The 11,529-nt window shown below is 34.1% G+C and overlaps 2 protein-coding genes across 2 annotated transcripts; both read left to right on the top strand.

Annotated features, from left to right (window-relative positions):
• Positions 1 to 5,084: 5,084 nt before the first annotated feature.
• Positions 5,085 to 6,473, top strand: LOC127796407 (uncharacterized protein At5g39865). Its single transcript, XM_052328539.1, has one exon. It carries the CDS (start codon positions 5,403 to 5,405, stop codon positions 6,144 to 6,146), a length of 744 nt encoding a protein of 247 aa, XP_052184499.1. The 5' UTR covers positions 5,085 to 5,402; the 3' UTR covers positions 6,147 to 6,473.
• A 3,286-nt stretch (positions 6,474 to 9,759) lies between these two features.
• On the top strand, positions 9,760 to 11,160 carry LOC127796935 (protein NODULATION SIGNALING PATHWAY 2-like). The gene has a single exon (XM_052329336.1). It carries the CDS (start codon positions 9,760 to 9,762, stop codon positions 11,158 to 11,160), a length of 1,401 nt encoding a protein of 466 aa, XP_052185296.1.
• Positions 11,161 to 11,529: the final 369 nt, after the last annotated feature.

Here is an 11,529-nt window from a genome sequence, read left to right as displayed (position 1 = left end):
GATGAATCGTGCCATTCATATGATTTACGGTTGATTCGTCCGATTCATAGCTGATTCTAAGGGATTTTTGATTCATCCTATAAATTCGACTCAATTTTTATATGAATCAAGTCAAATCGTACGATTCAAATCGTGAATCGTACGATTCTAAGAGATTTTAGATTCACCCTATAGATTTAACTCGATTTCTATATGAATCGAGTCGAATCATACGATTCAAATCGTGAATTGTAATATTCTAACAACAGTGTTACTGAGCTTTAATATTATGTTGTTGTTTTTATTATACAGTCAGTTAATCTCATTAAATATTTAAAAATAATTAAAATACTCTCTCTTAGCTGATGACACCAGCAAGAGTAACAGCGGTGACAAGACATCATTCTAGATTTTAGATATGGATAATTAATTGTTTCAAATTTAGAATGATTTAATCATATTTTAGATTTAAAGAATCTTTCTAGATTTAAAACTATTTGAATGACAATGGGAATAAAGCCAAGAGCAGGTCATGATGAAGAGAAAAAACTCTCTATTTGTGCGCGCGCAACGGGTTTGAGTTCATTGTGAATTATTCGCATTGAACTGAAGTTATTGTCTTTTTAGATCTAGACACTTGTTCAAGATCTAGAAAGATCAAAACAGTGGAATGAGGATGACAGGATGGTTTGGTTACATCGGTTTGGTATCGATGGTGATAAGACAAGTATCACTCTTTCTTTCCCCTATATGATGAAGGTTTATCGCATGTGAACCTAAGCAGTTGAGTTCATTCATAATGAACCCAAATCTAGTTTGGGCTCATCATCTTTCTTTTTTTTTTTTTTTCTTTTGAGTTTAGATGATTTTGGTTTATTAGTCTGGATTCATCATTATCATCTATCTTTGCGATGAACTTATATCTAACTTAGATTTATCTTCATTTCTCTATTCGAATGGCCTTCAGTGGTCGGTAGCAATAGATTGCTTGTTATTTTTTTATTTTTTTCTAAATTAAAGGAGAAAGAATATAGATGAAGGGTAAAATGGTCATTTAATTTGTTTCTTAATAGTAGGAGTGGCTATTGCTATTTTTCAAATGTTAAGGGATTTCTTATAATTTTACAAAACTTCTAAGGTGTCCTTTTGCAATTTACCTTTTTTTTTTTTTGCTATGGTTGAAATCAACGAAACTTAGAATTAATTTGTACATTATTTGAAATATGAAATTTAATTAAATTCAAACACAAATTTAGAATTAAAATTTTATTTATTCTTACTTCTTAAAATACCCATAACATAATAAGTGAGAAAGAGATGAGAAAATAAAGGTTGTGGGTATTTTTGTTGACAAATTTTGTTTGTTTTAAGTTTGTGAAATTCATTTGTAAATTTTTCCAATTTCAGTAAATTTTGGTTTAAATCCACAAAATTTGCTTCCTAAGCCTGAAATGCACATTTTTTTCCCATTCTAAATATAAAAATTTAAAATTTAAAATAAAATTTACAGAATTTTGATGTGGAGTTGTGTGAGATTGGTTAATCTCTTTATAACTTGTTAATTTATCACAGTCAAATTTAAAAACTTGAACAAATGTGCCATTTTGGCATAATTTAAAGTAAATATGGCAAAAATAACATAACAACAACAAGTACAAGCCATTATAATTGATGAATTTGAATATAAAAAAGTTATTTTTTTTATAATTGAAATTATATAAAATAAAAAAATAAAATATATATAGACAATATTACCACAAGATTATAAAATAGTTAAACATTTGAGTTATAAAATATGAATGTTGATATGTTGCTCGCGTAAGACTAACAAGGGAGGTGAGTGTAGGGGACATGATGAGGATCGCAGCCAGCCTTACACTTGTCCTCTCACAGTCATCTATGTCGGACAACTATTATATTATTTTATGTGAATAATATAATAATTCTCTATAAAATATAATAGGATATAAAATGAATGTGACTTGTGAGAGACACTGCTTTGTAAGTTAATCACTGTTACTAATTAGGTCCCATGCTTTTGGTTGCAAACTCTTTAGCATCAATAAGACAAAAAGAAGGCTTTAAGTATTTTTTTCTTCTTTTCTTTTGCCAAAAAGTGTTAAAACATTTTGCGGAAAGGTGATATTATAAAAGATATTATTACATCATTTTTATAAAGAAATAAATTAGAGAACTGTCATTATTTTAATGCTGGAAGTTAGTGATATTGATGATACAGCAATAATGATAAGACTCTTTCCCACGCATGAACAAGACACGTGTGACAATTATGGAGTTTATTGCAGTACTTGAATGCTGCTATACTTCACTTAGGAAAAGGACTTCATTTAGGGCCATCACAATACAGATACATCATATCATATCATATAAGTGGATAGATGTCTTAATATCGGCATTAATTGAAATCTATCCACGACTTGAGAATGAAGGGTCATAGTTGCTGCATTTGTTTTTCATGAGCGACAAAGGTAAGGTTGGACTATTAACAAATGTCCTTGTATTTTGTTTTAGCTTGTTATTTTATTTATTTATGAGATTGGGTATGATATATTTGATAATAATTTTATTATCAAATATAAATTTAACATATTATTTTTGGATTCAACTATATCTTATTTAAGTTTGCGTGACAACATTGTTAATCTCTTTATTTAATAAAAATGGTTACGGAATATAGGAGAATTAAGGGATATAGTACATTTAAAAAAGTTTAATAGACTTGAACTTAGAACGATAATTAAGAGTGTGTAATTGGTTTGGGTCTAATAAAAAAACTTCTAATTTGAAGATTGAAAACTGAATAGATTTATATTAGACGGACATGGTCTAGTTTGGCCCAGCAAATTAATTTTATCTCAATTTAATATGTATTTAAACAAATATATATACATGGATTTGAATAAAATTAATAATAATGTAACATTTAATTTTTAGTTCTACAAAATAATTTAACTTTAAATACACACATATATATATATATATGCACTCAATTTTTTTTTGTCTAAATCAGGACTAGATTGAGAATCGAAAATTGTCATCTTCTAGACCAAAAATTGGACCAAGATGTTCGATTTTAGACTAAAACCAATGTTTTCAATCTGAATCAAAATTTGTACATCCATAACGACAATCCTACTAGCACAACTACTTGGTGGTAGGCCAACCCTCCAATGATCAAACTTACGTGGTGTTCCTCTCATGGGTATGATATAGTGGTAATTTGGAGTTTTACATAGAGTATCGAGATTCGAATCAGTGTAATAATTTAAAAGACAAATTTATTGCTGGAAGATAAATTATGTATGAACTGTGTTGAATATTCAATCTTGAATGTATATAAATTGTGTCCACGTTTAAATTTATTTGGGGAGTGCATTAAAGAGGAAGGTCATCCATCTTTGAAGATTAGTCCGACAAAGTTCGAATACTGTGAATAAAAAAAAAAAAAATTGTAGTGTTAAAAATGAATCATAGCTCTTTAATTTGAAGCTCTCTTTTAAGAATACTGAGCTTAAGATTAGAACTGGGAAGGGGTTGCAATGATAAAACCTTTATTAGAGCCAAGTTTTTATATGAAACTGAAGGATAGGAAGTAGGAGTAAATGGTTATACAAACATTAATATTAATATTAATATATATAAATAATATTTCGGATTTTTTTATTTTTGCTTATAAATAATTAATGTTTATGAAGTTTTGGCTTAATGGTACTTTAGTTGTAATTGTATTTAATTAATGCTTTAGTGATTATATTAATGATGGATGATAAAGTAATTGAAATTAAAATGTAATTATGCTTATGAAAAATACTAATAATTGTAAATAATTGAACGGAACGTGATGATTGGTTATGGATTGACAGAGGTAATTAATTAATTATTGCAAGTGGATAATTTGCATCAAATGTTAGGATTTGCTTTTTTGTTTTATTTTTTTTACATAAATAAATAAAAATACATAATTTATATATAAGATAGCTTTTAATAGAAATTTTCAAAAAGTATAGAATAATTTAGCAGTTAGACAAAAGGATTATATATCTCAAATTTATCTTTAAAATAAAAATTCTTTTTCTTTGCCTAAATTTGAGATTATCCCACAATTAAGAGGTGGCAAAAAATGATTTATTAAAAAAACAATTAAAATTAGAAAAAGGGGAGATCAATTTGACTTGATGCAAAGATACTTAAGAAAAGTAACCTCACTTTATTAATTATTAACAACTTTTATTTATTTTTCTTATTCTCATATCCATTGATTAATTATTAATTAGTAAAAGAATCATTTATTTTTTTTAAAAAAAATTATAATTTGACACACTTAATCTCTTTATAATTTAATTTTTATTAAGAATCATTTTCAACATTATTTTTTGGCTAAAAGGACTAAATTTACATATTGAGAAAAGAAAATGATGACAAGTGTCTCAATTAATTTGAAATAATTATATACAATTCTATTATTATAAATTAATTAAAAATAAAAATATCAAGCTTATCCTAAGTAGAAGAAGAAAGCAATGTCAATTAATAATTTACAGGAAAAAAATTAGAGAAAAAAGTGAGAAAATATAACCTGTATATCTAATTAGTTTCTAAACTCAAATAAAATCTGAATTTATTTCTTAAGAAGTGCAAAGATCAATTAATTCACAACTTTACGTGTAATTTAATTTATATTTGAATCACAAAAGAAATTAAACAACAATTTATCTTGAAATCGTACAAGTAAAATGATCTCTAAAGAATTAAATTTTTGATTAAATTTTTTTTAGTAAATATTAAATTTTTGAACACAATATTTGTGCTTCTAATTTTAAAAATTGATTTTTTTTGAATTAATGGTTAGCAGAAAAATAATATAAAAAAAAATCTTTGATAAAAATAAAGGAAGAATAGTATTAAATAAATAATAAAAATGTAAAGAAATTTAATAGATATATGAAGGATAAATAAGGTAATGAGGAGGCGTCTCTGTCTAGTCTAGTATCATCATTTTCACGAACATAATAATAATAATAATAATAATAATAATAATAGAATGAAGAAGATGATTAGATGAAGAAAGCGAAAAAAATTAAGAAATAAGTAATTAGGACCTCTCATCTTCTTCTTCTTCTTCTTCTTCTTCTTGTGATTTTTCACCCCTCTCATCACATTCAGAAGCAATCATCGGATCGGATAAAGCCATCCTCTCTCTCTCTCTCTCTCTCTCTCTCTCAACCAACTTAACCAACAACCTCTCTCTCTCTCTCTCATCACTCTTTTCCATTCTTCTCCTTTCCTTTGAAAATTTCAAGCAAAGCTAAATCTCAGCCTTTCATTTCCAACGCCACCGCCTTCTCTCTCTCTCTCGGGTTTCTCCATTCTGCGTCTCCGCCCCGTCGGATCTCCGTCTCTCAATGTGGCTGCCGAGGGCTAAATCGACGGCTCGGATCCGCTCCCATCCCGCATGCTTCTCCTGCTCCTCCTTCAAAGACATCCAGAATCTTCTATCGGAAGATTTCAACAACAGCAGCAGCAACGGCGGCTCTCAAATCAAATCCAGGCCATCGATTTTCCACCGAGTACGGATCGCCAAATCCATTCTCCGAGCGTGGTCTGCCCAATTACCTCATTCAGAGCCCGCGCTGCCACAGCCGGAGCCCGAGCCCGAGCCCGAGCCGGAGATTTACCTCCCGGGATCTGAGAACCGCGTGGTCGTCTACTTCACGAGCCTCCGCGTGGTCCGATCCACGTTCCAGGACTGCAACGCCGTCCGATCGATTCTCCGCGGGTTTAGGGTTTCGGTCGACGAGCGGGATGTGTCGATGGACGCCAGGTTCATGGACGAGCTGCAGAGGATCATGGGCCGCGACAAGGGGAAACTGAGATTGCCTAGGGTTTTCGTCGGCGGGAAGTACATAGGCGGCGCGGACGAGATCTGGCAGCTCCACGAGGCCGGCGAGCTGAAGAAGCTCGTCGAGGGCCTCCATCCGGCGGAGGTCGGCGTCTGCGAGGTCTGCGGCGGCTACCGATTTATCCTATGCGACGAGTGCAGCGGGAGCCGGAAACTTTTCTCGGAAAAGGGTGGGTTCCGGACGTGCGCGGCGTGCAACGAGAACGGTCTGATCAGGTGCCCTTCTTGTTCCTGTGATCCGCTCTGAGCCGCACGATCATTAGATTAAAAAGCAAAGGAAAAAAAAAAACACAAAAAAAGGGTCCCGAAGGAAAGTAGGATAAATTTTTGGGGTTTTCTTTTTGTGAATTTTGTAGTATTGGTGGCTGTAATTTTGTTAGGATTGGCAGACAGGGTAAGCTAGGTAGATCTGCACCCAGTGGAGTACTGCCCACTCCAAAAACCGTGCTTTTTTGTTTTTGGGGTTAAATATTTTTGTTGTATTTGTAAAGGAGTTGTTAACACGTGGGAATGGACCATGGAGGCCCATCGCCTGCCCTAAAAAGCTTTTAAGGTAGTGGCGTCGTCACTGTCAGTCTCTCGTCTGCAAATTCATTGCTTTTGATCTCCTTAAATCTAATTAACCTTGACTTCTGGCTGGATCTTTCTGACGTTTCAATCCCCACCACATTTCCCTTCATTTCTACTGTGTCTGTGTGATTTGTTTTTATTTTTTCAAATATAAGAATCAGAGCCAGTGCTGATTTTATTTTAGATATATACTGAATAAATTCATCCAACATATCCATCCAGTAACTTACAAACTGACTGGATGCTTCAATTCAAATAAACTTATCAACCGTTGCCCTTCATTTCTAAGGTCCCCTTTGAGAGATTCTCATTTATAGAAGAAATTTGGTAAAATACATGGTGCAAAAGCTAATTCTATTTACTTGTTAAACGTCCGTCAATTGCAATGGTTGGTAACTTAGAACAATATTTGAAACGTAAGAGTTCATGATATTATTGCTGGGTTTGGCGTTTGGGAGGGAAGCCAGGATCCAAATCCACCTGATTTTCGAATTGAAAAATGCCAATCCTGCCAATAGAATGCCTTTTGGCTACTTTTTTTTATTTTTATTTTTTTTTAACTTAGAAACAATGAAAATTGCAGAGGTGTTGCCATGTCATGTTATCCAACGCATGCATGTGGGGATGCGGGGATGGGGCCCACATCAGAGCTCACGCACCTCTCTAAAATTGTTTATGTTAATAAACGTTATATTATTTAACGTAGATAACATAACATTTCACTTGCATAAGAAGTGACAAATGTGTCTTAATATAATTTTTATTTTCAGGTAATCACCTTCGACTTGGAAGGTAAAATAATTTTTATGTCTAAAATATATTATTAGCTTAAAAAGCGCTTTCTATTTGTTTGAAAGAGTTACAAAAATGAAAAAGAAATTGGAACATCCTTTTAATGAAAAAATAGTATCTTGTTAAATACAAATTAGAAATTTTATAAAATTATTAAGGGTAACGTACCTTGATAAGAACAAATTTTGTAAAGTTATTTTTTATCTATTTTCATTCAGCAATATATAATAATAAGATTTTAGAAGATAATGAATTACAATCACATAACATAACTGGGGATTGGAAGCACCACCTCCATTCCATTCCATTCCATTCCATTCATGTATTAAATAGATGGAGGAAGCAAACAAAAAGAGAACAGTTGGTGCCAGAGCTAATCTCTGCATCCCAATTTTAAATAATTAGTACTACAAATGTGATTTGTGCTATCTACTACGTGTATGTTAAAAAAATACAAATTTTTAAATAAAAATTCATTACCCACATTTAATAGTTTTAGTATAATATTTTACTTTTTTAGTAGGATTTTTATAAATTTACTATAATCGAATATTATAAATTCAAATTTTATTAACACAATTTCTCAAAAAATATCACTAAATGATAAATTTACTTGTATATAATAATAGGACATATATAAATTTAATTTACTTATATAAATGCTCCCTTTTAAGTTCCATCTCCGTACTGAGACGTGGGGTTTCAATTTTCAAAATCCTCCTTGTTGATTCAGATCGAGGGTGGGCCGGTTTGACATGGGTAATGGGTTTGGGCCTCTACACTATATGCCATCCATTGGCCATAATCCAATCACTAGCTCAATCAATTGCCTAATTGGGCTCAGTTTTTGGCACAAGCTTAGGACTTAGGGGGCAACAGAACCAATGCTCGTAGTCGTAGACTCATACAAGGTCTTTGGCTGCTGTTTAGAGGTGAGATTTTTCTTCCAAAGCTAGAAAAAAATTACTGAATGCTGGCCGTGCTTAACATCACCCACCTATTGGTGGAGAGAATTCTTCTGGCTTGACAGCTGAAGAACAGAAGAATAAAGATCGATTAATCAATACTTCTTACACAGTAAGGAGATTAATTGTTGAAAAAAAGTCGGGGAAGAGTGGATAATAAATACAAGAAGGTTAAGGCGTGATAGTAAACGTCACCAGGATTTCCACCCCCTCAAAATAAACGGTGCAAAGGCTTCAGTGGTTATCTCCTAAGATACAACAAACTCTTTAAAACTCGTGTGCACTTACGGGTTTTGGGGACAAAAAGAGAGCAAGAAAATAGTGTATGAACCAGCAAAGTAACTATAGCAACAAGAGGATGAATGAATAGAAAGGGCAATCAGTTTCGTAACTCACAAGTGCAGCAAGAGGTTACTTATATAGGGAAAAAATGTGAACGTTGGGTGGAAAAATCGACAGCTGGAGACTGGTTTAAATGGATAAGAAAAAAAAAGAGGAAAGAAAGAAAAAGAATAAAGGATAAGAAGAAAAGAACTGCTCAGTAGAGACCTATTTTATCTCAACAATTGAAGACCAATTTAGAGCATTCATGGGTAAGCCCAGAAAAAGAAAAATAATTTAAACAGAAGATTGTAATGTGCACTCACTCTTTCACAGCTTTCATAAGCCCAAATAAACTCAATGTACATAAAAAGATGAGTAAAACTTTCTATCCAACCAATGTGAGACAAAGACTCTATATAGATCATTTGAAATACCACTTGATTTACAACATTAATAAGATTATTTCTCAATTCTAATTCTAACTTAACTCGTATCTACCTCTTGTTAATCCCCATGGGCGGCTAATTCAGCCAACATAATAAGACAAATCCGAATATTATCAAAGCAGCTAAAAGCTATTGGAATGCAGCCATGACCTACACTACGGAGGAAGATGTTGGGTACTTGCTGCCAAAAATCAAATGATTTTAAGTTTTATAATATCTTCTGTTGCAGCTGATTCCTCTTCATTGATACGTTTTATAAATTTATAATTGCTTCTGGTATCTGCAACAGACCCTCGAGTTAACCCCCCTCATCCTAATCAAACCAGTAAATTGTCCTTTCTAAGTAAATTGTCCTTCAGATATTTTTGAACAATTAGGAAGGTCCTTCATTCTTAGGTTTCCTACCTTTTTCTGCAAAGGGACTTTGAGAAGAACCTAGAGTTCTAAAACATATCAATAGTGGGGTCGTTGAGATCTTGATGGAGATGAATAAGATTTTGATGGGTTGGATTAACCACACAAAACATTTTACATGTTTGTCTCTAGTTATTTGTCAGTACCATTCTCTCGCATCGTCTAAACAAAGCAAGGGAATATATACACTGCACGTTCTCCTTCTTAGAAAGTTGCTTATGATGCGCTGGACGCGTTTGGAGAAAGCATATGGAAGAACGATGCTGGTATCTATTTATGTTATCCATTTATACTGCTATACTAGAGCTCCTTATTCTAGGAACCATAAGAGCCAGACCCTTCCAATACCATGTTGCAGCCTGAGGTTCACCAATCTTCATCGCTGCACTTGAACCACACCGATGAAGTTGGTTCTCAAGGGCTTGACATGGATAGAGAGAGAGGAAACCGTGAGTTTTCTTCTTGGTTCCTCTCTACTGCTGAGGATATATTGTCCCCATCCCCAAGTGAACAGGGTCTTGTTTCTATGGAGGAATCTGGTATTTCTTCAAGTCATTCTTCATCACAATTAGCCCAAAAGAGTTTGATTTTTCCCAAGGAAGATATGGAACTCGACAAGGGACTGAGCATTCTCCATTTGCTCAAGGCTTTGGGGGAGGCGATGGAGAATGAAAACAAAGAGCTTGAAAGGGTAATATTGAAGCGATTAGAGAAGAAGGCAAATCTGAATGGTGCAGCCATCCAACGGTTAGTTTTTTACTTGATCCAATCACTGGACAAACACTTGAGTAGCTTAACCAAAGAAGCAATCAAGAATTATGAGGTGGGATTCAGGGCCTTCTACCAAATATTCCCTTATGGAAGATTTGCTCACTTCATTGCCAATTCATTGATACTTGAAGCTTTGCCTGGGGATGCAGAGACTATTCATATTCTGGACTTTGACATGGGTGAAGGAGTGCAATGGGCTCCCTTGATTGAGGCACTAGGAAAGCAAAGCCCGGGAACCATGCGACTAGTATCAATTAAATGCGACAACTGCGCTTCTGTGCCTCCCCTGCAGAACTTTGAGAAGACACAAAAAAGGCTCTGTGAACATGCACATTTGTCCGGTTTAGAATTAAAGGTTGAGGAGATGGACATGGACGGGCTGGCATCCGAGATGAAGAAAATGAAGATGCCAGGAAGAAAGGATTGGTTTGCCTTCAATTGCATGGTGGGGCTTCCGCATATGGGGAGAGTAAGAAGTGCTAGGCTTGTCACAGAGTTTCTGAAGGTGGCCGAACAATCAATCAACGCGAGTAAGAGAATTCCTAATAGTACAATTAACGGGGGCATTCTAACGTTCGGGCATGGACATGGCATGGAGGAAGCAGTGAGTGATTGCTGCGACTTTGGCTCAACCTTTGAGCAGCAGCTGAGCCATGTCACAGCCTTGCTTGAATCAATGGAGTGGCAAATGCCTTTCCTTGAAGAAGCAAGGACAGCCATGGAGTGCCTGTTTATGGCCCCCTTTGTTTCTTCTCTTGCTTGCTTTGAGAAGTTGGAGGAGAGAGCTTGCCCAGGTGGGTTTCTCCCAGAGATGGCATTGGATCCATGGAGGGTGAGCAATGATGTTATCTTGGAAGCCAAACAACTTGTGAGAGAAGGCAATAGTCCATATTGGATAAGAAGTGAAGGCCAGAGTGAAAATCAAGTGCTCTTGTGTTTTCTGGGGACTCCACTAGTGAGAGTTTCCAGTTGGAGTTGACTACAATTAAGCATACACACACACACACTTGTATATTGATTTTTGATTTTTACCATACTTTTTCTTTATAAAATGCTATTCTAACGGGGAGTTTTGAGGCTTAGTACTAATATTGAGTTAATCTTTACAAAATTATTTTTTATAAAAATAAATATACAACACATGACACGGCCAACTTGAGAGATAGGACGTGGAATCTTGAGAAGTGAGACCCACACATCTGCCACTTCAAACTCGCATTGTGAAAATGCTTAGGGGGTGTTTGGTATAGAAAAATTTTAAAATTCCTGAAAATATTAGGTTAGAAATCTATATTTCCATGTTTGGTATTGTTATATGTATTTCCTGTATCACCCCGCATGGGGCAGA

The sequence above is a fragment of the Diospyros lotus genome, chromosome 3 (assembly GCF_014633365.1).
Source record: "Diospyros lotus cultivar Yz01 chromosome 3, ASM1463336v1, whole genome shotgun sequence".
In the NCBI taxonomy this organism is placed as follows: Eukaryota; Viridiplantae; Streptophyta; class Magnoliopsida; order Ericales; family Ebenaceae; genus Diospyros; species Diospyros lotus.
The sequence above is the reverse complement of the archived record's forward strand: the minus strand, read 5'-3'. Positions and strand labels throughout refer to the sequence as shown.